Source organism: Serinus canaria, chromosome 21 (assembly GCF_022539315.1).
Source record: "Serinus canaria isolate serCan28SL12 chromosome 21, serCan2020, whole genome shotgun sequence".
NCBI classification, from domain to species: domain Eukaryota; kingdom Metazoa; phylum Chordata; class Aves; order Passeriformes; family Fringillidae; genus Serinus; species Serinus canaria.
This window is the reverse complement of record NC_066334.1, coordinates 5,257,502-5,284,592: the sequence shown is the minus strand read 5'-3', so window position 1 is coordinate 5,284,592 and position 27,091 is coordinate 5,257,502. Positions and strand designations below refer to the sequence as shown.

At 47.2% G+C, this 27,091-nt stretch overlaps 1 protein-coding gene and 1 long non-coding RNA gene across 18 annotated transcripts; one reads left to right on the top strand and one right to left on the bottom strand.

The window, feature by feature from the left end:
- Window positions 1-84: 84 nt before the first annotated feature.
- MMEL1 (membrane metalloendopeptidase like 1) lies at window positions 85-26,272 on the bottom strand. 17 transcript variants are annotated; one of them, XM_050982664.1, is made up of 27 exons: window positions 26,151-26,272; window positions 26,047-26,098; window positions 25,943-25,994; window positions 25,839-25,890; window positions 25,356-25,786; window positions 25,070-25,233; window positions 19,646-19,705; window positions 18,125-18,286; window positions 17,649-17,729; window positions 17,015-17,110; window positions 16,649-16,767; window positions 15,940-16,005; window positions 13,630-13,764; window positions 12,948-13,037; window positions 12,559-12,695; window positions 12,007-12,100; window positions 10,702-10,830; window positions 9,660-9,758; window positions 8,555-8,638; window positions 8,193-8,296; window positions 7,139-7,197; window positions 6,474-6,593; window positions 5,377-5,510; window positions 4,965-5,030; window positions 3,046-3,141; window positions 2,715-2,791; window positions 85-1,023 (listed from the first exon to the last, which is right to left on the bottom strand). In XM_050982664.1, the coding sequence occupies exons 5-27, from the start codon at window positions 25,403-25,405 to the stop codon at window positions 924-926; spliced, it is 2,322 nt and encodes a 773-aa protein (XP_050838621.1). In that variant the 5' UTR covers window positions 25,406-25,786; window positions 25,839-25,890; window positions 25,943-25,994; window positions 26,047-26,098; window positions 26,151-26,272; the 3' UTR covers window positions 85-923. The 17 variants fall into 17 exon arrangements, with proteins under 17 accessions (XP_050838621.1, XP_050838622.1, XP_050838611.1 ...); XM_050982665.1 differs by having other exon boundaries at window positions 25,839-25,975; window positions 26,028-26,098; XM_050982654.1 differs by having other exon boundaries at window positions 25,839-25,994.
- On the top strand, window positions 10,857-11,370 carry LOC127060351 (uncharacterized). Its single transcript, XR_007779289.1, has 3 exons — window positions 10,857-10,950; window positions 11,032-11,133; window positions 11,321-11,370. It is a non-coding gene; the product is annotated as an uncharacterized LOC127060351 (long non-coding RNA).
- Window positions 26,273-27,091: the final 819 nt, after the last annotated feature.

The following is a 27,091-nucleotide window of genomic DNA, read 5'->3' as shown; positions in this document are numbered from 1 at the left end:
CCCTCATATTCTCCACAGGGAAATCCTTGCTGAATTCACCACCGTTGTTTTTTTCCTTTTACATTTTATTATAAATTAATACATGTTACATTTTCAAGTGTAAATACTGAAAAATAGCCTATGGCAAAATAAAAAGGCACAGGATTAAAACCAGCTTAATTGTTTCCATGGATACATATCTGCTATTTGGCAAAAGGTATTTTATACACTTCCTACAAGAATAAGCATCATTTTAAATATATCTCTGAAGGGTGGGACCCTGTAATTTAACCATAAAGACAGAATTTGTACTCCTAAAATGAGATAATTGTTGTGATGCCTCACTTGAAGGGGGTTCTTTGGAGCAGAGAGGAACTCAAGTGCAGGAGGAGAGTGCGACAGGCATCTCGACACAGAGCTCACTGTCACCACAAACAGCAATCCAGGAGCAACACAGCAGTGATCAAAGTGCAGGGGCACAGACAGCACGAGAGTTTACACCAGCTCTAACCTGACCTGGGGAAAAATGCAGCAGAAACAGAACCAGAACGCTGCAAAGGGAGCGGTGGAACGTCTCAGACAGCACTGCCCAGCCCCAGAAAGCGGGGCTGACAAATTAAAATTATTATTCCTTTCTGCAAAAGAGATCCGTGGCTGCTTGTTGGTTTTGTTTCCTTGTGTGAGAACGAGTCCTTGTAACCCTGAAGCAGTGTCTCAGTAACAGTCAGGATGTCCTTGGAAACAGTCCTTGAGCCCGGGGACACGGCGTGATCCCGGGCTCCATCCCCGTCATCCCCGCTGCTTCCCAGTGGCCCTGGCACAGCTGAGGGCTTGCCTGGCTCTCCCTGCAGCAGCTGCCCCTGCAGTGCTGGCTGGGGCTGGGCAGGACAGCGGGCACATCCCTGCCAGCAGCTGGCTGTGGTGTCAGCAGGTGCCACGCTGGGTCACCACACGCGGCACGTCCCCGCCGGGTGCATGGCCGTGCCCTTCTGGCAGTGGAACACCTCGGAGAAGGCTTCAAAGTTCTGCAGGGAGCCCATCACCCTGAGCAAAGAGAAGGGACTCGTTCACATGGAAAATGCTGTTCTGGGGAGCAGGAAGGGGTTTGGGGCCTCGTGGTGGGGAGGGTGAGACAGGAAAGCCTTATAAATGTGATTGCCTGGCAAAAGATTTTGAGGATGTAGAAATTTTAAGTGAGATTGAAATGAAAGCAAGCTCTGAGATCCCTCAGTTACTGAACACCTGGAAAACGATGGCGTGGCTGGCTGAAGGGAATCCCCTTTGGATGGAACAACACCCTCTGCTTGCAGGCAGGTCCAGGGGTCAGAGCAGACCCTGCTGGCTTGGCAGAAGGGCCCAAAGAGGAGTTTTTAGGGTTTAAAATGTAACACAGAGTGGTAATGTAATGATTCTTATAGGCTGTGTGTAAATGCTGTAGGATTTGTATCTTGGACTAGATTGGTTAGTGAGAATTGGAATATTCAGCACAGAAGAAGATTTATGGTATTGTAACGGGAACCTCGCTCTATTTTACTCTATCTCACTCTCTCATCCTCTGTAGCCCTCTCTTTACCTCTCTCTCTCTTTTTGGGCCCTGCTCTGAGCTGTGGCTGGCAGCTCCCAGCAGGCCCTTTGCAATAAACCCCAAGTTCCACCACCTGTCTGCAGAGATCTCTCGTCTCCATCTGTCCCCACCGTCCTACCCCTGACAATCCTACACCTCAGAACTTGAGTGCAGCTCAGAATATGGGATTAGCTTTAGGAAATATAGGTGATATGGGCAAGGAAATGCCAAGACAGAGTGGGTTTGGTCCTGCTCCATCCCCTATGGATTGGCAAAAGGCTGTTCTGGAGAACAGAAAGAGGCTTGGAACCTCAGAATTGGAGCGCAGTTCAGAAGATGGGAGTTTAAATGCTTGAGTACAGTTCAGAATATGGGAGTTTAAATGCTTGAGTACAGTTCAGAAGATGGGAGTTTAAATGCTTGAGTGCAGTTCAGAAGATGGGAGTTTAAATGCTTGAGTGCAGTTCAGAAGATGGGAGTTTAAGCATTTAGATGCTTTAGGAAATGTAGGTAATATGGGCAGTGAAATGCCAGGACAGAGTGGGTTTGGTCCTGCTCCATCCCCTTTTGTCACTGCCATATTTTCTGAAAAATCCCTTCACCAGGATTTCCTCTCCTGGGAAGCTGAGAAGCCTCAGAGAAGAATGAAAACAATAATTATGTGATTGCTTCTCCCTGTTTTGCTGTTTTGGAATGTGGTCTGGAGATCCTTTACCAACTGGTGCAGGTTTGATTGGTTTCATCTGAATTTTTTCTAATTAATGACCAATCCCCATCAGCTGTGTCAGACTAAGGAGTCAGCCACGAGTTTTTATTATTCATTCTTGTTAAGCCTTCTGTCTGTATCCTTTCTCTATTCTCTTTACAGTTTTAGTATAGCACTCTTTTAATAGAATATAATATCATAAAGTAATAAATCAGCCTGCTGAGAACATGGAGTCAGATTGATCTCTTCCCTCATCCTGGGGACCCAGCAAATCCACACCCTGTGGATTGGCAAATTCTCCTGAGGTCAGGAATAGGTAAATGCTCTCCAGCAGTGTCCTGGAAGCCAGGGGAGAAAATCAGGAAATGACTCAGGAGTTATCTTGTGTGGCATCAGACCCTCCTGTGCTGTCCTGGTGAGAGGGGTTGAATGAAGAGAGGTGTGAGTTAGCAAATTAAAACCCACCTGTACTTCAGAGGGCTGTGAACATCTGTCTTGATGGACTGGCTGGCATATTCTGGTCTGTAGGAGCCACACCAAACCTGCACAGGGAGATTCATCATTAGTGGCTCACAACTGGAGGGAATTCCTTTGGGAACCTCTCAGCTTTCCCAGTTTGCTGGGATATCCCTGGGGTCCGTTTTATAGAGAGGCAGAATAGATGCAATTATTTATTAATTAGCTTTTGTTTTATCAAGATCTGGTGCTCTGGGACAGATCTATCTGCCCTTGATGTCCCCAGGTGTTTGCCCCAGCAAAGCCCAAGGGCCTGAGGCACAGCCCTGGGTGTTCTCACCTGGGCAAAGTTGAGGAAGAAAAGCTGTTTGTGGGACATGTTCAGTCCAGGCAGCTTTGGCTCCTTCCCTTCCTGTTCCAGCCACTTCAGGTAGGCCTGGAAATAATCACAGATCAACTCAGAGGAGCAGCAGGAGGATTTTGAACGGGAGGAGGGATTTTAGTCAGCACAGGCATTAACCAGCATGCTTCCCTTCTGTATTTGTGTACACCTTCTCTCTCTAATACAAACAGGGCAGAGAATTTGATGAAAAAGCTGTCAGCTTAAGCACTGTTGACTTCATGGACTCTTTCTACAGGAATTTATATCTGTAAATAAAGTGTTAAATCTCCTCTGCTTCTCTACAGTGATGATTTTTCTCCCTTCAGGTAACTGCTCATTAAATAGCAGATAACAACCTTGCTCAATGTTAAATCCATTACCTGTTATTGTTGCACATTAATTGGCCAATTTGCTTTTTTTAGGAATATTGACATGGTGGAGACAAGTTAATGTGCCCTCATGCTGGTTAATTCCCAACATTCTGCTTCTGCAGCCTCTCAGGTGCTGAGGCAGGCCCAAAGCATGAAACAAAAGGGAGAGCTGAGGGTACAAAGAGATCCAGCACCACAGAACATCCATGGAGTCCATGTGCAGGCACTTTGTGTCACCCCACACGTCCCCTACATGTCTGTGATGGCTTTTAGAGCAATCCTAATGAAATAATTAATTGGAATGGTGTCCCTTAGGCTTGGGATTTGAATTTTAAATTTTAAATTAACACCATACTCAAAGCACCAAAGAGAAAAGTTTTTACTGTGACATTTTTAGGGATCTCTGCAGGGAAGAGCATTCCCTGCTCACACCTGAGACAGGCCCAAAGCACAAAAGGGAGAGCTGAGGGTACAAAGAGATCCAGCACCACAGAACATCCATGGAGTCCATGGGTAGGCACACATGGAATCCCTCCACATCTGTGATGGCTTTTTGAACAATCCTAATGAAGCAATTAATTGGAATGGTGTCCCTTAAAGTTGGAATTTAAATTTCCAAAAATTCAGGGTGTTCTAGAAACACCATACTCAAAACAGCAAAGAGAAGAGCTGTTACTGTGACATCTGTTAGGGATTTTTGTAGGGAAGAACATTCCCTGCTCACACCTGAGACAGGCCCAAAGCACGAAACAAAAGGGAGAGCTGAGGGTACAAAGAGATCCAGCACCACAGAACATCCATGGATTCCATGGGCAGGCACTTTGTGTCACACCTGGAATCCATGGTTGTTCTCACATCCCTTCCACATCTGTCATGGCTTTTAGAACAATCCTAATGAAGCAATTAATTGGAATGGTGTCCCTTAGGGTTGGGATTTAAATTTCCAAAAATCCAGGGTGTCCATAAACACCCTTCACACCAAAGAGAAAGGTTTTTACTGTGATATTTTTAGGGATCTCTGCAGGGAAGAGCATTCCCTGCTCACACCTGAGGCAGGCCCAAAGCACAGAAGGGAGAGCTGAGGGTACAAAGAGATCCAGCACCACAGAACATCCAAGGATTCCATGTGCAGGCACATCCCTTCCACATCTGTGATGGCTTTTTGAGCAATGCTAACGAAGTAATTCATTGGAATGGTGTCCCTTAAGGTTGGGATTTAAATTTCTAAAAATTCAGGGTGTTCCATAAACACTCTTCACACCAAAGGGAAAGGTTTTTACTGTGACATCTGTTAGGGATTTTTGTAGGGAAGAGCATTCCCTGCTCACACCTGAGCTCCACCCTTGGGCTGCTCCTGGGTGCAGGAATGGCAGCAAGCTGTGGCCACATGAGCTTCCAGCTGTGCAGCTGAGGCTTTAGCTTTTGGAATATGCTAATTGCATGTTAATTGTCCATTTTTTTAGCATAGAACAGGTAAAGTTTGCTCACAGGGTGTTTGAGGATTACCTTATAAGCCTGTCGGACTCCTCCGTTATCTGCAATATTTTCTCCTAATGTGCTTATGCCACTGACCTGGAAAAAGAATAATTTATTTACTCTATTGTCAATAAAATCAGCAGCTCTAAGAATGACAGGTCAGCCATACAACAGCCTGACATGCCTGGAGCAGAGGGAAGCTGTGCTGGGACGAGAGAGAATGAAATGAAACAAATCCCAGGGTCAGAGGTGCAGATTGGAGCAGACACAGATATAACATGGACAGAACCTCACTGCACACAGACCCTGGGCTTTCTGGGCCACACCAGTGTCCCCAGTTCATCCCAGCCCTGTGGGAGCTGGGGTTGGGCTTATCCCCCATGGGGATCCCCAGTTAAAGTCAGTGTTGGTGCAAAGCCAGAGCTGTGGTGGTGTCACTCACGTTCTGTCCCCCTGCCAGCTCCCAGGTGTAATTCCCATACTGGTGCACCATGCACAGCGACTGCTCCTTGAAATGCAGAGCTGAGAAGTTGCTCCACCAGTCCAGCATGTTCCCATCCTTGTCAAAATTCCTACCTGCAGGAAAGCCCAGGGACAAAAGGAAAGATTTGAGCAAGATTTTAAAGCTGCAGTGGAGCAGCTGGGATGCTGGAGCTGCACTCCCTCTTTCCTCCTTGAATTTAGGTGCTCAGACATATTTTGGGCACAGTTTATTCTCTTTGTCACAAGGGAGAGGAGTTGTGGTCTCTGTTATTCCCTGATTTCCTGTTCAGTCTGCAGCCCTGACTTCAGGGACAGCTCCAAGGCCTGGCTTTGTTTCCAGGTGGGTTTTGCAGATAAGGTGTGACAGAACCTTCCCTCAGCTCTGAGGTGTCTGAGGTGCTGGTTCTGTCACAGAACTGAAGTTTATAGAGAATTTAAAGCTGGAATTGCAGTTCTGGAGTTTGTGTTCTGGGCTCTCTGGCTAGAACAAGGCTTTTCTTTGCTCTAGACCTCAGTGTCTGAGAGTGTGTTTATTTTTCATCTGCATGAACTTAAAGAGCACTAAAAATACCACGTGGAAAAAACTCCTGACTGGTAGAGGCAGAAGAGAGCTTTTCCCCCAAATTCTTTTACATGGCATTTGAGAAACTTAAAAAAGCCAATTTATTTCAAGCATTTGGGTCAAAAAAACAAACTCTCCTGGGATTTTAAGACACTACTGACATTTGTTCTATCCCAAAAATGTTGTCCACAGATTTCACTGTATTCAGGAGCCCGTGGATCTGCTTGTTTTGTGTTTCTGACGCTGTAAAAATAACATTTTTTCCCTGAGAATTGTCGTTGCCTCAATTTTTTTTAAACACCTGCTCATTTCTTGTGCTCTGTCCAGGAAACACTCCCTGCAAAACTTTCCCCAGAGTGTTCCCAGTGTGCTCCTGGTGCTGCTGAGCTGGATGTGGCTGTGCAGGGATCTTCAGTCCCAGTGCACTTTGACCCCTGCCGTGCCTGCCACCAGTTTTAGCTGAAATAAAAACACTTTTTCAGCCACCTCCTCACCGTTGTCATCGAAGCCATGAGTGATCTCGTGCCCAATAACCATCCCAATCCCTCCAAAGTTCAGGGCCTGGGGCTGGTGCTTGCTGAAGAAGGGGGGCTGGAGAATCCCAGCAGGAAAAACTGCAAAGACAGGGAGAAAGGGGGAAATGCTGTAAAGTGGCTTAATTCTGCATCACTGGCAGACAGATTGTTTGCTTGGTGAAAGGGTCAGGAAGGAACAGAAAATATAAAGTGATTAGAAACAAGCTCATGCCTCGTGTGGAATTGTTTCTCTCTGGATAAATGAAAGATGACAAGTTAATAAAGGTTTAATTTAGCACATCTGCAGCTACACTATCTCCCAGTTTGAGACCCAAGCAGCATTGACAGTCAGCTCTGGGTGGCTCTCAGCAGTGCCATGCACAGAGCAGGCTGCAGGGCTGCCCCACGGGCTGTGAACTCAGCAGCAGGAGCAGCCCAGGACACACTGGGGGTGTTCTCTGGGGGCTGAGCCAGGCTCTCAAACCCAAGGCTGTTCAGTGACAGGGTGAAAAACTGGGGAGCTGAATTTTCATCGACAAAGTGCTTGAGCTGAACAGCCAGGCAGCCTCGCCCACAATTCCTGGATGGAATCCTCTGGAGTGTTGTGTGGCAAAAATCAGCTGGTTAAAAGTGTTTAAACCTACCTATCTGGTTCCTGTTGGGGGAATAGAATGCATTGACCACTGCAGCTCCAATTATCCATCTGAAAATAAACGTTGCACACAGTTAGTCACCATGGTTTTATTCCCCAGACAGTTTTGAAATTTAATTCTGGTTAAAAAGTGCAAGGTATATAGGAAGGATTGTAAGGATATCATCCCTTCAGGGATTATTTATTTATATCTATTTATATATCTATATCTATAATATATCTCTATCTCTATCTCTACCTATATCTACATCTATCTACTATATCTATTCTATATCTCTATCTCATTCTATATCTCTATCTCTATCTCTATCTCTATCTCTATCATCTATATCTATCTCTATCTCTATCTATAATCTGATATCTATCTTATATTATATTATATATTCTATTTATATTCTATTTATATTATATTATATTTATATTTATATTTAATTATATCTCTATCTTATTTATTATATCTATATAACTATATCTATAATATCATCTCTCTCTATATCTATATATTCATATATCTATATTTATTTATATTTATATTTATCTTTATATTATTATATCTTATATCTATTTATTATATCTCATTCTATACATATCTATATCCATCTCTATATCTCTCTCTATATATGTATTTGTATATATTTGTTTACACACATATATGTGCTATAAATCTATATATATGTCATATATATTCTCAGGAATGTATATATGGATATCTAAAGAAATATAATTTCCTTGTTAGGAGAAGGAAGAACCTTGTTACAGGAAGGAAAACCCTTATAAAGAGATTATGTAAGGCAAGAATTCATGTAGGGAAAAGGGTGCATTGGTCACAGCTGCCACCAGGAAATAGCTGGTGGCTTCTTTATGGGCAGCTTTCATCCCAAACACACAACATCCAAAGGGAAAAGCATTTTGCATTTCCCTTAGAATTGTTTAATTCCTTGATTGTCTCAGCCACAGGCACCCCCAGGTACCCACAGCACGAGCTGAACACCCCCACCACGAACCCAGAATTTCAGTGGTGTCTGTGGCTCTGTCTGGAAACTCACATATCTTGGTCAACCCTCTCTCGGAGCTTTCTCAGGCTCTTCTGGGCCCCAGCTCGCAGGTTTTCCAGGATGTTTTCAAAGTAGCTGTGTTCACTGAAGTTCAACTGCACAAACAGGGGTCCAAGTACATCGGTCAGCTGAGCAGGAAGAGGAACTCCTCGTCCCACTGACTGCCCTCTAAAGAACGTTTTGGTTGCGTGGCTTCACTGAATAGTTGGTTCTTTGCACCAGTTATTTATCAATGTGTTCATTTTAATGTCCTTGGGAAGGGCAGTTGCACAGGTACAAACATTCCAGAGGCAAGAGAGCAAATGCAGGGGTTTATTTTGAGGGATTTGGTGAGATGAGCACTGAACACTTACATTGGCATATTCCAGGTCCAGTTTCTCATTGTGATCTTCCAAAATGTAATCTGGGTAGCCAATTTGTTCTTTGATTGCCATTGCCTGGAAGAAAAGAGTTGAATGTTTCCTCTTAATTGTGAGTTTTGTTGGTGTGCTCTTGTATGGGGTTGGGCTGTTCATCTCTGCTCCCACACACGCTTAGGATGGTTCTTTGCACACTGGGTCTCAAAAGATGAGTCTGGACTCTGGGTTTTTTCGGTTTTCAGAATTGTTTATTGTTTCTTATCTACAAAGTCCCTTCTCTGCCCGACCTGGATCTGACCAGCAGGGCAGCCAAAGGCACTCTGACCACCCCCAAGGCGGGCACATCTTTTATAACAAAAACTACAAATATCAGATTTACCTTTTATCCCCAATACCTGTCACCCTCGTCACCCAGTGCACCCTCACCCCAGACCAATCCCCAAGTGCCAACACCACAGCAGCAGATGGATGACAAGAAGAAGAAAGAAGAGCCTTGTGACACGCCCTGATTGCTCCATCTTGTCTCCACAACCCCCCTGTACCCAAACCCCAAAATCTGGGATTTACTCCATAACTATGTCTTCCCTTCACCATTCCCACCCGAGTGATTCCCACAGGTTCCATCTCCTCACACATTGGTGGCACATCCCCAGATGGATCAAAATCCATCCACCAAGTGCTTCTGGCACCATTCCAAGGCTCCCGAGCCCCCCAAGGGTTCTCTGGGTAGCTCTGGACATCAGGAGGGATGGGCTGAGCTCCCACACTCTTGTTGGGTTGTTTTTACCAAAGTCACAATACAAAGAATAGTTAAATGTTTGGGGTTTTTTCTTGGCTTTGGAATGGTGCTGATGGTCCTGAGGTCAATTAAAAGTTGGAAATGTCTTTTTTTTTTGGGGGGGGGGGAATTGCGTCATATCCAGTTGGCATTTTTATTGATGTGGGCTAACAAAGGGTTGAAAGGAAAGGACAATGTAACAGGATCATAGTGTCCTCTTTGCCTCTTGTTTGTGGAGAAGCTGGATATGGTGATAATACTACAAAATTCCAAATATTTCATGTCCATGAGGGAAAACTGAAGTTCTTTGTTATGTCTGACCTTCTCACGAGCTTTCTCCTTGGATGCCTCATCCATCCACTGTAACTCATCCAAGGTCTCCACGAACACTTCACGGATCTTCTCTATTAAATCTCGGACCTGGAAGAGAGCCAGGGAGACACTCATCATTCCCATGCCCTATTCCCAGGCACAGCTAAGGAGGGATGAAAAGCTTCCTGCTGGAAGGCCACGTCTCCAAATTCTGTGCTCTAAACCATGGGACTGAGCCCCTAAAAGTGTGGGTGTGACAGTTTGGTCAGGGAGGGAAACAGATAACTTTCCCAGGCATCGTTCTGGGAAAAGCTGTGAGAAGCTCAGAGAAAAGAATTAAAATTCTTATCTTGGTGTGTGCACCTGGTATTTAGGTGGAGTGTTGTATGTGGTTTTTATAGAGAGAGATGTACAAGAAAGTGTTGCTCCTAACTATCCAATGGCATGAGAAATTGTTGAGAACCAGTCGGGTTCTGGGTGAATGATCCTGCCTATAAATATGGGGAGTTTGGTAACAGAGTTTTGCTTTATGCCTTCCGAGCTTTTGCAATCAAATGCTGTTTGCTTCTTGCTGCTCTTAATACAACAATGACACAAAAGAGCCTCACAAATGAGTCCTTGCACCTTCTTGACTGGTGGAGAGCTCTCCCAGGCAAACACCAGGGAGCTGACACCAGAGGGAATGGGCACTGTGGATGTGCTGCTGTTGAGCCATGAGCAGCACAGCCTCCCAAGGCATTCAGAAGGCTCACTCCCTTTCTCAAAAAACCCATTCCTTTTTATAATCTAGCTCACCACAGGTGGACCTGATTAGTCCCTTAATCAAAACACCATTGCTAATTAACGAGACACCCATTTGCAAACAACCTTATGGGCTGCAAACACCTTCTTACAAAACACCAGGTGCAGATTGCTCCGAATCCTTTCTCTCCAGCTCCCTAAAGCTTCCCAGGCCGACTGATGGCAAAGCTCATCTCGCTTTCTCTCTCTCTCTGACCAGAGAGCTGCCACCACAGTGGATGTACAGGAGTAGGAAGGGTAAACTACATACCATCCTCTTGCTCTCACCAGCAAAAGTCTCCCGGACATACATGGCTCCCACCGCGTTCTCCAGGTTGTTGTTGACGTAGCTCACGCACTCCCGCCAGCGCGCCTCCTCCAGCGTGGTCCCGTACAGGGCCTGCAGCACCAGAGCCCACATCAACCCTGCCCTGCAGCTCTTCAAACCTCCTCCTCAATTAACCCAGAGGTTCCAAACACTGCCTACATTAACCCAAACACTGCCTAAATTAACCCAAAGGTTCCAAACACTGCCTACATTAACCCAAAGGTTCCAAACACTGCCTACATTAACCCAAACACTGCCTAAATTAACCCAGAGGTTCCAAACACTGCCTACATTAACCCAAACACTGCCTACATTAACCCAAAGGTTCCAAACACTGCCTAAATTAACCCAAACACTGCCTAAATTAACCCAGAGGTTCCAAAACACTGCCTAAATTAACCCAAACACTGCCTAAATTAACCCAAACACTGCCTACATTAACCCAAACACTGCCTAAATTAACCCAAACACCGCCTAAATTAACCCAGAGGTTCCAAACACTGCCTACATTAACCTAAACACTGCCTACATTAACCCAAACACTGCCTAAATTAACCCAGAGGTTCCAAACACTGCCTACATTAACCCAAACACTGCCTAAATTAACCCAAACAACTGCCTAAATTAACCTAAACGTTCCAAACCACTGCTTAAATTAACACAAAGCTTCCAAACCACTGCCTAAATTAACCAAAAGCTTTCAAAGCATCACCTGAATTAACCCAAAGGTTTCAAACCACTGCCCAAATTAACCCAGAGCTTTCAAACCACTGCCCAAATGAACTCAAAGCTCTCAAACCACCCCCTAAATTAACCCAAAGCTCTCAAACCACCACCTAAATTAACCAAAGGTTTCAAGCCATTGCCTAAATTAACCCAAAGGTTTCAAACCACTGCCAAAATTACCCAAAGGTTCCAAACCACCGCCCAAATTAACCCAGAGCTTTCAAACCACTGCCCGAATTAACCCAAAGCTCTCAAACCACTGCCCAAATTAACCCAAAGCTCTCAAACCACCGCCCAAATTAACCCAAAGCTCTCAAACCACCACCTAAATTACCCCAAGGGTTCCCACTGCTGGGATTGGGCTTGTTCGAGGATCCCCTGATGTAATACAGAATGTAGAATGGTTTGGGCTGGGAGGGAGCCTAAAGTTGGTCTCTTTCCAAACGCCAGGCAGGGATTTTGGGTTGAGCAGGCTGGGTTTGGTGGCAGCTGTGCTCTCCTCTTTGTGAAGGGAGGAAATACCTTCCTGTAGCTGGCCCGAGCGTCCTTGAAGCGCCGGCTCAAGCTGCTGACGCGGTCGATCACCAGGCGCCAGATGAGGTAGTTCTGGATGGTGCTGTGTGGGAAAGCAAAGCTGAGCTTAACCCCCTGTAAAAACCAGCTCTAGGGCAGGCAGTCAGAGGGGAATCTCCATTTGGGATGGAGACAAGGAAGGAAATCCCTGCTGCCAGTCCTGGGTGGGTGTCACAGCATCTCATTGAACTGCAGAGTCATCCTGAGGACTGGGCTGTCATGTCTGTTCTGGGAGTCATTTCTTATTTTTCTTCTAGAAGAAAACAAGAGCTAAGCCTGTCATGTGTTTTTTTCTTCCCATTTAACCTTTTCTAAGCTAGCAGCAAGTGAGACACCTTGAGCTGCAGTATTTGGAATTTGAAACCTCCAAAGGAATTTCCTGTATTTTACAGGGGTCTCGTTTTCCCTCAGAAGCTCAGAACTAGCAAGGGGGGATCCAATAATTGACATTTCAGCAATCCTTCTGTGACTCTTGTCCTACCTATCCTGCAGGTCCTTTACCTGGCTGAGTACTTGGAGATAATTGCTTTCAGCTCTTGCAGATAAGGCATCCCATAGACCACCACCTCCTCCTCTGGGTCCACCTGGACACCCACTGAAGACATGACACGTTGGATGAAGAAGGTCCAGTTAAATCCCTGGGCAGAATTTAACAGACAGACATTCCAGGGTTGGATGATTAAATGCCTCAGTAACTTTTGACAGTCTTATGACCTTGAATGCAGCTGTTTGGTAGGACAAAGCCTTTATAAAGAGATTCTGAAGGCAAAATCAGGAATGGGAATGATTTGATACCTCTCTGTTGAAGCACTGACCAATTCACAAAGCCATTTCGGACTGGCATGTAATGAAGAGACCCTGAAGTATGAGACTGCTCATGAAACACTTACATTGAATGCAAACTTCTCCTGCAGCTCTGCTAAGGTCATTTTGTTGTACAACAAGGTGACATCGTGCCTTTCCTCTGCTGGGGTGGTGGCCTGAGGACATTCACAAGGTTATTACTGGAATCAACTGACAGAAATATCAATGGCTGAAATCACATGCAGGTGCACATACACACACTCCAATAATATTCAGATTAAACAGTTTGTTTGGGGGAGAAGGAAAATCGTTTGGTTGTGCCCAGTGCTGCTTCCAAAAATTCAGTACAGGAACCTGGGTCCCTCCTATTCAATAATGTGTTGAGCCAAGTGGTTCCCTCTGTCCTCTTTAGAATGGAAGGATTTCTGGGGGATTTTTAGGGTTTTTAAGGATGCAAGGGAGCCTGGCCTGGTGTTATCCCAGTGCATGGTTGGCAGGAGGGGAATGATCTGCTTTAGAAGAGTTCCAAATAGAAATAAGGCTGGGACTGGAGCAGCACAGCAGCAGTGGACACAGCAGGCAGAATTAGAGTCACAGAGGCTCTGATTTTTGGGCTGCTCATGGCACAGAAAGTTTTCTTCCCCCACTTGTTCTGGTCTGTGGGTTTTCTGCTGCATTGAAAACTGCTGCACACACCAGCAAGAGGCTCTTCCCCCTCACCCCTTGCCCCCCACAGCTTCCTGAGGAGTCCTTGACCTCTCTACTCACGTTTGCAATCTCTGTTTCAAGCTCCATGACCTTTGCCATCTCCTCCTGGACAAAGGAATCATCTCTGGACACGTTCTTGTCTTCCCGGATCATTCTGGCAATGGTGACCATGAACTGCAGGTAGGCTTCTCTCACCTGCACTCGGACACAGAACAGGTGGGAAAGGTTTGCTGGCCATCATTCCATAGAATCCCTGAATGGCTGGGGTTGGAAGGACCTCAAAGCCCATCCAGTGCCACCCCTGCCATGGCAGGGACACCTTCCACTATCCCAGGTGCTCCAAGCCCTTCCCAACCCATCCTTGGGCACTTCCAGGGATCCAGGAGCAGCCACAGCTTCTCTGGGCACCCTGTGCCAGGGCACACCCACCCTCACAGGGAAGGATTTCTTCCCAATATCCCCTCTAACCCTGCCCTCTGTCAGTTTGAACCCATTCCCCCTTGTGCTGTCACTCCAGGCCCTTGTGAACAGTCCCTTCCCTATTTCCATGGTTCATCTTCACATTTCTCATTCAGCAAAGCATTCTCTTTGTCATGAATACCTCACAGGGCACTTGCCAGCCTCAAAACAAAAAAAATTCTGCTTCTCTGTGCCATGCAAGCCTGGCATTCTGAGTTAGAATTACTGCTTGGGCAGAGAGGAGGCTCTGTGCTTTGAGTTACACTGTGGGAACACTGATCCAAAATTCCAGGGTGAACAGAGAAGGGCTGAGCTCTCTGAAAGTAATACCATAAATCTTCTCAGGTCTGGTTTTGGTGTCTGAAAGGAAAGCTCTGTTTCAGGCAGTTCCCAGTGGCACCTTTGCTTTATTCCTGATGGGAGGCTCTGACTGATTTGTGCCTCAGAAAGAGCCTTGGGAAGACATTTGGCTGCTGATCCCTGATGCAGGAAAAACCTGATGCTACCTGCTCTCCTAATTTTCTCCCTCTGTAGACCCTGGAAGCCAGATAAACACGGTGGTTGTGGTGAAATTGAGTCTGGGCACTTCCAGATGATGATTTGTGGTTTTAGGCTGAATGCTGAGCCTTAATCAGGCCAGGCTCCCCCAGGCCTCGGGAGGAGTTTTGCCAAAAGATGCTGGACTAAGCACAGGGGGAGTTTGGGTCATCAGAGCTGGGCTCATTGTCTGGGGGCAGCGAGCTGGTAAACACAAATAAAAAGGGGTTGTGTCTCCTCCTTGGTCATTAGGATTAAAAGCACAGCCTCAGCCCCCCTGCTTTGGGCCTTCAAATTAAAGCTGGATTGAGCAGAGCTGGTTTTCTTTCTCTGCTTTAGGATTGTCTCTGCACTGTACCTGATTTCCTACCTCCTCCAAGCCAATCTAGGTCTGACCTTCATGCCCCAATGCCAAAACATCCCTCTTTTCTGCTGGGGAGGTGACCCTTGCAGGGGAGATTCCTGGGTCAGCAGCTTTCCACGTTTTTCCATTTCAAGGAGATTGTTTTGTCCCAGGACCTGGCAGCTCCTAAAGGTGCCCAGAAGGTGTGGGGACAATCTCCTGTAAACCTCACAGGGTTTATTTATATTTTAGCTAAATTCTCTATAAAGTGTAGTCAGACACACTCAAGTGAGAAGAAAACTCTTCCCACTGATGTTTTCATCTGCCTTTACAGCCACGAGACAAAAGAGTCTCAAATGCTGATTGTTGTCCCTCTGTATTCCCTTCCATTCTTGTTAGGAAAATTGGTTTGATGTTGGGCTGCAAATACTCTTTGTTAGCAAGGCATAATTGAGGAAAATAAAATGTGCTAAAGCAGTATTTTCATCTTGGAAACAGACAAATTATCTGGCTCTGTTTGCAGCAGCTTTCTGTGTATTTACAGAAACAGTGTTTTTGCAGAATCAGTGGTTTTGCCCTGAGCATTGGCAGAGGAAAGCAGCTAGAAAATAATCTCTCACAATTTCGTGTAATTTTGGGGGAAGGGGAGGGTAAGTGGCAGCAGATTTTTACTTGCTGAGCATCAGGGATTCAGAGGAAGACACAAGCAAATCCCCTGCACTGAAAATGTGAAGCTGTCCTTCAAAATGAGAGACTGTCTAAGCTAGAAAACACAATTTTATTTTCCCATAACCTTCTTCATGAGTTGGCCAATTCTGGGCAGGCTTGATATTTATCCTGTTGTTCAGTCCTTTTGTAAACTTTACAAAATGTTGGCTTAATTAGGGAAAAAAGCACAGCAAAGAATGTCCCAGTCTAGTTGTGATGGTTACACAGAGTGAGAATTCCCGTGCTGGGGTTTTTGGGAGCACAGGGATAAGGAATAAAGTTGATTTAGAGGCACAGAGTCAATCAAAATAAAGGATACTCACTCTCTGATAGTTGCCCCCATTAAAGTAGTAGTCCCTGGATGGCATTCCCAAACTTGGCTGGTCAATCTGAAGGAAAATGCATTTCTCTGGTTAGTGGTGAGCGGGAGCTGGGCTTGTGCAAAGGAATCCTTGAGGGGCAGCAGGAGATGCTGTGAGTGCCACCCTGGCAGGGCTGGGTGACACCACTGCCACACACCCGGAGAATCTGGGCTCTCCTGGGTTGGGGGAGGAGGAGGAGGAGGAGGAGGGTACAGCTCTCATCTCTGGGCTTCCAGGTAAGGACAGGGTGCATTTAGTCTGGGTTAAAAATCAAAATCTTTCAGTAACCATGGAGACCTAATTTAAGTAACTTTAGGGCTGGACCTCTTGCACAACCATTCACCACCAAACTCTGAAACACTCCTTCTGTGGTTTAAACCCATGGTTTCCTACCATATATGAAACCTCATCCTCATTTTTGAATTACAAGCCCTTAAATGCTGTAAATCAGCAAAAGTTCCATTGATCCTGATTTCTTTTGCTGAAACAAAAATTATGCTGCCATAAAACATTTCCCAAAATGTCTTTGAGATCGATCTGACACTCAGGGTACAGAACTGTTGCCTGCATTTTACCACTGTTGTTCAAAGCTCATCTGTCTGCAGTGTAAACAATGATCCATGGTGATTTTCTGGCATATAAAAATTTCCCTTGTCCTTTTTTTTCTTACATAAATGATGTGTCTGCTGGAATCCCTGTCATCATTCCACACGAACATGTCGATGAGGACACGTTTGTTAAACCTGGAGTTCATGATGGAAAGGGTTTCCTCCATGCTCCAGCTTGGCTCTGGGAGATAAAATAAAAAAAAAAAAATAGAGTTAATTTGTCAATCTGTGTCAGAGTGATTGAAGTTGGACAGTTCACAAGCTGAAATTCTGGAGATCTGTTTAAATGGATCAATGAGTGTTAAATGTGTGAGGGCCTGACTTCTGTTTGGGAAGAGAAACTGAAAATGGAAGGATTTATTTTGGTGACAGAGGCCTCCCTGCTCCAGTAAATAATTCTGAGTGAGCCCTCCCAGGCCCAGCACTACCTTTGGTCTGACTCCAGTCTGCAGAAGCCACTGGCCAATCTCCAACCATCCTCAAGGCCTCCAGCAGGGGCAGGGAATCTCGTTGCTCTATGAGACCTGAGGGAGCAAAGACAAATTCTGCATTGTTTTCATACAAAAATAAAATTAGGAAAAATAGGTAAAATTAGGAAAATAGGTTATAGCTAACAGCTTAATTTTGCAAGTGAGTGTGTCATGGCAAAAAATAAGAGATATCCTGAAGCCATTCTATGTTAGTCTTCAGAAAAGGAATGAAAAGACTTCTGTGTAATAATAATAATTATCCATAATAATTATGACTTCTGGAATACTTCCAGGGCTGGTTTGGAGTGGGCTGGTTTGGGAAGGATGAGCTGGGCCAGGTTTGTGCCTTCTGAAGGAAAGGCTTTGCATCCACACCAGGGGTGGGTACCCAGCACCCATCCTTTCCCCATCCCACAGGGGTGTTTTGAGGTTTAATGAAATACCAAGGCATTTTCATCCATCTGAAGATGAATTTTCCTGTCAAGGCCACATGGATTGGATGGATATTGACTGGGTTTTGCTAAAAATGCTTTGGTTTTTCTGTACCCCCTGGTTTTGAGCAGGGGAATTGATGGAACAAGAAGACACTCACTCTCATTCATGCAGGACTTGTAAAGGATTTTAGCTTTCTGAAATGCTTCTCTGTCCCCTTGGTCTGCAGTCTCCAGCACACCTGGGGAAGGAACATTTGCAGTGAGATTTGTGCCCTGGAGACCTTTGATCATTCTACAGCAATCCCTGAGGATTCAGGGCTGTGGGTGTAGGCTGCAATTACTGTCAAACTAGAGAGCTCTTCATGCTAATAATGAAGAAAGGGTCAGGAGGAAGGACCTGCAGCCAGCTTGTCCTGCTCCTTTTGGAGTCAGCACCCAACCACCTCTGGGTCATTTTTAGTGGGAACTGGTTGTCCCCACAAAATGGGTGTAGTGAGAGATGTAGAGATAAAAGGACCAGAGGGAAAAAAATCCCAATCAGCATTTCTGTGCAAGTTTAATTCTCTGTCTGATGAGCAGTGAGGAACCTCTGAGATCAACCCAGGTTTCTGGGGAGGAGCAGCTTCATCCCTACCTTTGAGGATGATCTCCAGCTCGTCCCTCAGGATGTCAAAGATGCTGTATCTGGAGCTGGTCTCTGGGATCACATGCCTGTTCAGCCAGCCCCCACAGGCATACTGGTAGAAATCCTGGCATGGGTCAGCTGTGGGATCCATGTTCTGGATGATTCTGGCAGCTGGGCAGCAAAATTGGAGAGCTGAATTCTACAGAGTGCCCAGGAACCTCTGGGACCGCTGGAGACACTCAAGGAGCTGCTTGGCAAGACTCACTGCCACATGTCATGACTTGAGGGATCCTGTTTGCTGCTTGGAAATGGATCTGAGTGGCAGGTGTGGAATGGCAGAGGGAGAATGGCAGATCTGGATGGCAGGTGGGGAATGGCAGAGGGAGAATGGCAGAGCAAGAATGGCAGATCTGGATGGCAGGTGGGAAATGGCAGTGGGAGAATGGCAGATCTGGATGGCAGGTGTGGAATGGCAGATGTGGAATGGCAGATGTGGATGGCAGGTGGGGAATGGTAGTGGGAGAATGGCAGATCTGGATGGCAGGTGTGGAATGGCAGATGTGGAATGGCAGATGTGGATGGCAGGTGGGGAATGGTAGTGGGAGAATGGCAGATCTGGATGGCAGGTGGGGAATGGCAGGTGTGGAATGGCAGATGTGGAATGGCAGAGGAAGAGAATGGCAGAGGGAGAATGGCAGAGCAAGAATGGCAGATCTGGATGGCAGGTGGGAAATGGCAGGTGTGGAATGGCAGGTGTGGAATGGCAGATGGTGCAGGTGGAATGGCATGGGATGCGTGGGAATGGCAGGTGGGAATGGCAGAGAATGGCAGATGGATGGCAGGTGTGGAATGCATTGGCAGTGTGGAATGGCAGGAGAATGGCGATCATGGATGGCAGGTGGGAATGGCAGTGGGAGAATGGCAGATCTGGATGGCAGGTGTGGAATGGCAGGTGTGGAATGGCAGATCTGGAATGGCAGGTGTGGAATGGCAGGTGTGGAATGGCAGATCTGGATGGCAGGTGTGGAATGGCAGGTGTGGAATGGCAGATGTGGAATGGCAGATGTGGAATGGCAGGTGTGGAATGGCAGATCTGGATGGCAGGTGTGGAATGGCAGAAGAGTTGTCCCAGAGCACAAGACCCTGCAGGGAAGAGCGCCCAGTCCTCCCCTGGGCTCCAGTTCAGGGCCTGCCCAAGGAACCAGTGCTCCCAGGGGGCTGTTGGGAACATCTGTGCTGGAGTCTCACCTCTCTTGAGGGGTAGATACCACAAAGAAGAAGGTGAAAGCCCCATGAGAGAGAAAATTCAGTCTGAAGGGAGTTTTATTCTGCTTACAGATACAGATTGAGTTGGTCAGTCCGTGACCTTTGCCACGCTGGGAATTTTCCTGTGCCTCTTATCAATGATATTCCTTACCCCAGGGGAAATCTCATTCCTTTTCATCCTAAACTCTGGATTATCTCCTTTTCAGGCTCAGTAGCAGCCCACCAAGCCTCCCCTGTGCAGCAGTGACTCCCAGCCCCCATTACCTGCAGTCACACAGCCAGGGGTGGTGCAGATGTTGCCCGAGTTGGTGCCATAGTGGGAGCCTGCAGGAGAGGAGGAAAGCAGATGGAATTGGTTTGGAAGGGAATTGCTCCCAGAGCCACTCACCAGAGCCCCACCCCAGTGACAGCTCAGGGGTTTGAGAGCAGGAGAGGGAATGTTGGTGCCTGTCAAAGACATCAGATGACAACTGTGAAGAAATCTGGGAGTTTTTGAGGAAAATCTATTGGCAGCAGCACAACACAGTCTTGACAGTGAGTTTTATCTCTCCTGGAAGGAGAATAAGACCATCTTCTCTACCTGCTAACTGCCTCCACAGCCTACTCAAAGTGTGGGTTCCCTTTTAGACAAGCTATTAAAATGCTCTGAGCATTTACAGCAGAAACACAGACATTTCTCTACTTGTCTGAATTAATTTTCTAGAACAACAGCCCAAGTTTTCAGAAGAAAAACAGATATTTCTCTACTTATCTGAATTAATTTTCTAGAACAACAGCCCAAGTTTTCAGAAGAAAAAAAGATATTTCTCTATTTATCTGAATTTATTTTCTAGAAAAACAGCCCAAGTTTTCAGAAGAAAAACAGGTATTTCTCTACTTATCTGAATTAATTTTCTAGAACAACAGCCCAAGTTTTCAGCAGAAGCACAGGTATTTCTCTACTTATCTGAATTGATTTTCTAGAACAACAGCCCAAGTTTTCAGCAGAAGCACAGGTATTTCTCTATTTATCTCAATTAATTTTCTAGAAGAAAGCCCAGGTTTTCAGCAGAAGCACAGGTATTTATTTATTTATCTCAATTACTTTTCTAGAACAAAGCCCAGGTTTTCAGCAGAAGCACAGGTATTTATTTATTTATTTATTTATTTATTTATTTATTTATTTATCTCAATTGCTTTTCTAGAACAAAGCCCAGGTTTTCAGCAGAAGCACAGGTATTTATTTATTTATCTATCTCAGTTACTTTTCTAGAACAAAGCCCGGGTTTTCAGCAGAAGCACAGGTATTTATTTATTTATTTATCTCAATTACTTTTCTAGAACAAAGCCCATGTTCTCAGCAGAAGCACAGGTATTTCTCTGTTTGTTTTCCCCCCTGGTGAAGCCTTGCTGACAGGCTGAGTTGCAGTGACAGAGGGGCTCCTGCTCTGGCATCCATCTCACTCTGACACAGCAGCAGCAGAGAATTGATCAGGCCAGAGAAGCTTTAATGGAGATAAATGAAATGACCTGAGCTGAGGGTCTGCTCCAAATGGAAGAAAATGAGGGAAATGAGGCACCTCAGAGGTGAACTGCTCACCTGAGAGCTGGGACATGCTTTAGACCCTCTGGGGTCACTCCAGAGGATTTTATTGCCTTAATTTGGACTCACGAGGAGCCCCTGAGCCCTGTCCCATTCCCTGGCCAGCACCAGGAGCAGAAAAATCAACTTGTGGCATCTTTTGGTGGCTGCAGCCCTAGAGCAGCTCCCCTTGGGAGTGATGGTGCTTTTCATCCCAAATTGCTTTTCCAGAGCTTTCCTGCAGCTCATTTTGGGGAGAAAAAAAGCCAAGCCAAGCCTCCTGCAGGGCTCTGGAGGACACAGCTTGTGTTTGGTGTCTCCTCATTCCCTGGCCACCACCAGGAGCAGAAAAATCAACTTGTGGCATCTTTTGGTGGCTGCAGCCCCTGGAGCAGCTCTTTTTTTGGAGTGATGGTGCTTTTCATCCCAAACTGCTTTTCCAGAGCCTTGCTGAATCTCCTTTTAAAGAGAACAAAAGCCAAGCCTCCTGCAGGGCTCTGGAGGACACAGCTTGTGTTTGGTGTCATTGGAGGAGCACAGATGGCTGGGGATGGCACACACGGTGACAATTAGAGCCACAGTTGTCACCACTCACGTGGGAGCTTTTACCTCTCTCTACCTTCCCTTTCCTCAGAGCTCCTCTGGCACTGCAAGCTGCCCCTGCTGCTGTTAGAGCAGAAATTTGCTGGCAGCAAATAAAGGAATTGCCAAATTCAGGGGCTGCCTGTGCCTGGTGGAGTGCAGAACACAAACGTTTGGTTTTATCCCAGCTTTCCTAGGATTTCTTCCCTAGAGCCAGGGCTGAGCCAGACTTTGGGGTGAGAAGCAGGAATTGGGGTGTTTGTTGTGTTTCTTTGCCCATTTTTGAGGCCCTGCATGGGCTGTCACTCCCCGTGGCTGCTCTGCACTCGTGTGGCTCCACCTGCCTGGGACTGAGCAGAGCCCTGCCACCCAAATGTCACCCTGCCTGCTGTGGCAGCTGCCACCTGGTGAAGTTCTGCATCTCCCCTCAGGAGCTGGCTCCTCAGGGAGGGCTCCAGAGGAACATTTGAGCAGCACTGAAGGAGAGGAGCCAGAGCTCAGCCCCCAGCTCAGTTTTTAGTTCAGATCCTGCTCCTGCTCAGCAGGCTGGGGTCAATTTTATTTGAGTGCACAACAATCACATTCAGCACAGGAAAAGCAGGGGAAAAATGTGGTTTTTTTTTGTTAAAAACCACCCCCAGAACAAGGTGCTGCTTGGTTTGTGTTTGTTTGGAGAGAGCAGAGGGCTGGGACCTTCCTGACAGCCAGCAGGGACAACTTTTGGGGATGCAGCCACAAAACCATCAGTGAACCTTCCTGCTCAGAGCCAGAAATTCAAGGGAATAACCAGAATTACAGGAGCAGCTGCTGGGTGAGGCTGGGAGTTGTTTGGAGGAGCTGCTGAGTGATTTGATGTGTCACTAGGAAGGTTTGAGATGTTCCTCAGGCTGTGACTTTCCAGCAAGGGAGGAGGTTTGGGTTCAGGAAATGCTGAGGGGGAGCTGTGAAAAAGCTGCTGAGATGGGGCAGGGAAGGATTGAGAACCTGTCACCCAAATATTACTTTATTCTTCCTATGTTTTCTTTCAGTTTATTTAGGTTTTGGGGTCTGAAAAGTTCCTTGGATGTCAAAAATCCCCAGATTGTGTCCAGAGCTCTGTAACTGCACTGCTGTGAGAGCTGGAGTGTTTTTGTTGGCTGGGAATAGAGATAAAAATCCCAGTCAGCATTACCAGAACTCCAGGAATTATTGCTGTGCCCACAGGCCCATTCCATGCCCCACAGTGCTCTTCTGCAAGATGTATACAAGCAGAAAAATACTCTCCCTGAACCACAAAGCCTGAACATGCCTTTAGAAATTAAAAAAAATAAAAGGGAATGCAAAGCAGGACAGGCAGCGCTTCAGTTTCCTAATTTAATTCCTAATTACAAGCCAAACAAAATGATTTTTAGAAGCCTGGGGAGTTTCATTCTGATCAAGGGTGCATCAAGGTGGAGTGAGAAATCTGGACCTGCTCTTAGTGAGCAATCCAGTGTCCCATGCAGGTTCCAAAATTAACATTTCAGTGGAATTAGCAACAGGAGATTCCCAGGATAACACTGGTGGTTGAATCAGTGAAGGGTGCTCAGCCCCATTGGTTTTTTCCTGGTTTGTGGGGTTTTTTTCCTGTTTTGTGGGGGTTTTTTCCCCCTGTTCTGTGGGATTTCTGTGGCACAGCTTTGAGCCAGAGGTGCTTTTCCCATGGGGAAAAAGGATTTGAGGTTTTGCCTGGGCATTGGGAACGGGCTGAACTGTGACAGCCAAACAGAGCTAAGGGGGGCACTGGGACAAAACTTTTCAAGACAAATAATAAAAATAAAAAGATATTTCTGCAGCAGGAAGAGTCTGAAGAGCTCTTTTTGCCTCAGCTCTTGACCCTGGCAGTGCATGTGGACAGTGCCCTGTGAGGATGGAGCTCCTGCTGCTCATTTCCCACCTGGAATCTCATTTCCCACCTGGAATCTCATTTCCCACCTGGAATCTCATTTCCCACCTGGAATTTCCTTTCCCACCTGGAATTTCCTTTCCCACCTGGAATTTCCTTTCCCACCTGGAATTTCCTTTCCCACCTAGAATTTCCTTTCCCCACTGGAAAGCTGGTGGCTGCTCCAGCTGTGAGCAGGGATGGGCACAGAGGCACAAAGTGGCTCCAAGGCACAGCTGGACACATCTGGTGGGGTGTGGGGAGCACAGGGCAGCAGGACATCAGCCCTGCACTCAGGGCTCAGCCTGGGCAACACTTCCAGGGAAAGTTTAATTGCAGATATGAGCCTGAGAAAAATATTTAGATTTTAAGGTTTTAGACCAGTTTTCTCACAGATAAACCTTCCTTAACCACGTGTAGTGAGCACAGACTCTGCCCCTGGGTTTGGATGAGACCCACACTTGGGTAAATATTGTTAATATCTGGATTCTGCGTTGCCTGGAGCCAGCAAAGGATGTGGGGCAGATTTCCCAAATCCTTTCTGCATGCAGGCAGCAAAACCCTGCCAAGCTCAGTGTCTGATACAGAAACTCCTCCTCCAGGACCTGGCTCTGGGGAATTTCTTTCCTCTCCTCTCCTGAGCTAATAGAATTAACTTTCTGATGAACTTTATGAATGCCAAACACTCAGATTTTGCCTGGTGTTGGTAGCAAAAGGAGTGAACAATAGCAAAGCTTTTTCCTGAATTATTGCTCAGGGTTGTGCAGTGTTTCACTCACAAGTGCTGAAAATGCAGCTCCCTGCAGCAGGGGAGGCAGAGATAGTGTGTTTTACTGCTGTGGTTTGCTCCAGTTTTGCTGTCCCCACTTTAATTTCCCTCTCCAGTGTTTCCACAGAGCTCCCAACCCACGAGACTTGAATGGAAGTGACAAACATGAGGCAGAGCTGCTTCACAGGGTTTGCAAGTGGGACTTTGCACTTGCTCTGCCAGTGGGAAAACTTTGGTTTTACCAAGCGTGCTCTGCAGTTAAAATATTTAGGCAAAACACTTCAAAATAACGTGCCTCAATGTCAGGTTTCTGGCAAGATATTCGCATTCAAGTCACTGAAGCCAATCACACTCAGAGATCCAACTGCCTGATGGAATATTTAAAAATCTCCTTTTCCTCAGCATCAAGTGGCTTTTTTTTTTTTTTTTTTAAGCTTTCACATTGTAATAAGCAATTTCCCCTTCAGGGGGATTGTTTTTAGAAGTGTTTTAAAGCAACTGTTGCTTTAAAAACCCTGGCAAGGCTGAATCTTGGCTTGTGCTTGGATAAAATAAGGAAATGTCAGTCCTCACACACAGACACACACCTTCCCTCTAAAACAGCACATCAGCTTTGTCAAAACAGCTCTGAAAACAACAAATTGCAGGGAATTAAATAAAAGCATAGAGTCTAACAGAGCATAATTCAAAATGTAAGTGAAAGCCAACATAATCTCTGTGCACAAGCTGGGAGCTAGGCAGAGAGAGCTCAGTCCCCCACAGAGGGGACCTCATGGTCTCCCTGTATTTTTGTTTTCATTTAGCTCTGAGGAAAAAAAATGACTTTTTTTGCTGTTTGCAGAGGGAAGGGGAAGATTATTGCCAGTTTCTTACCTCTGCTGCTGGCATAGAGGATCACCAGGGCGACGGCAGCACAAGTCATGAGGAGCAGCAGGACAGCCAGCCCGATGGCCACAAAGCTCCAGGGCTTCTTCCCAGATTTGGTCGATTTTTCCACAATATCCATTTGACTTTCTGATTTCCCCATTATTGTAACTCTAAATCGAGGAGGGGAGGGCGAGAAAGGGTTAACAGCACGGCTACATCAGGCTAGGGGAGAAAAAAAAAAAAAAGAAGCAGAATAAAAACAAAGAGAGCAAGAAAACTTCCAAAATATTACATGTATTTGTCCATTTGATTGTCCACAGATTTGCCAAGCTCATTCTCCATCTCCCGTGACTGCGTGTCTGCTCTGGGGGGGTTGGTGCCGTGTCACAACTTCAGGAGCCTCTTTGGGAAGTCTGGAAAAGTCTCATGACCAGGTTGGGCAACTCCTTTCTCGCAGGCAGGGAAGGAGGGGGGCAAAGAGCCGCTCTCCACTGCCCGCTTCCAAAGTATTCCCGCTGCCCGAATAATCCCTCCGTGGCGCTGGGCAGCTCCGCAGGGCTCTGTCACCTCTGTCACCACTCAGGGCAGCCGGGCTGGGACCCTCGCAGGGCTCTGTCACCTCTGTCACCACTCAGGGCAGCCGGGCTGGGACCCTCGCAGGGCTCTGTCACCTCTGTCACCACTCAGGGCAGCCGGGCTGGGACCCTCGCAGGGCTCTGTCGCCTCTGTCACCACTCAGGGCAGTCGGGCTGGGACCTTCGCAGGGCTCTGTCACCTCTGTCACCACTCAGGGCAGCCGGGCTGGGACCCTCGCAGGGCTCTGTCACCTCTGTCACCGCTCAGGGCAGCCGGGCTGGGACCCTCGCAGGGCTCTGTCACCTCTGTCACCACTCAGGGCAGCCGGGCTGGGACCTTCGCAGGGCTCTGTCGCCTCTGTCACCACTCAGGGCAGTCGGGCTGGGACCTTCGCAGGGCTCTGTCACCTCTGTCACCACTCAGGGCAGCCGGGCTGGGACCCTCGCAGGGCTCTGTCACCTCTGTCACCGCTCAGGGCAGCCGGGCTGGGACCCTCGCAGGGCTCTGTCACCTCTGTCACCACTCAGGGCAGCCGGGCTGGGACCCTCGCAGGGCTCTGTCGCCTCTGTCACCACTCAGGGCAGTCGGGCTGGGATCCGGGCAGGTGCCCCGGAGCGGCTCCGGGGGCGCAGGGCGGGCACGGCGGGCGGCTCCGGGCAGGGCGGGCGGCTCCGGGAGGCTGCGGCTCTGCCAGGCTGCTCCGAGCCATGCTCAGGCTTGGGAGCTCAGCCCCGAGCCCTTCCCAGCTCCGGGGAGATGCTCCGGGGGAGGAGGGAGTGGGATGGGCTGGAGGCGCTCCGAGCCGCGGCGGCTGCTCCCGAGCTCCCCGGGCTTCTCTTAGACCGGAATCCACCCGGGATTGTGTTAGTCCGGGATTCTGTTATACTGGAATCCACCCGGGATTTTGTTACCCGGGGTTCTGTGAGCCCGGGATGCTACACGGGATTCTGTTAGCCCGGGATTCTGATTGCCCGGAATCCACCCGGGATTGTGTTATCCCTGGGGTTCTGTTAGCCCGGGATGCTACACGGGGTTCTGTTAGCCCGGGGTTCTGTTATCCCGGAATCCACCCGGGATTCTGTTAGCCCGGGATTCTGTTAGCCCAGGATTCTGTTAGTCCTGGATTCTGTTAGCCCGGGATTCTGTTAGTCCGGGATTCTGTTAGTCCGGGATTCTGTTAGTCCGGGATTCTGTTAGCCCTAAATGCCACCCGGGATTGTGTTACCCCCGGGGTTCTGTTATCCCAGAATGCCACCCGGGGTTCTGTTGCTCTGGAATCCCACCCAGGATCCTGTTATCCTTGGAATGCCACCCGGGATTCTGTTATCCCAGAATATTACCCGGGATTCTGTTATCCCTGAATACCACCGGGGACTCTGTTATCCCTGGAATTCCACCGGGGACTCTGTTACCCCTGGAGCCACCCCGTTATTCTGTTATCCCTGAATCCCA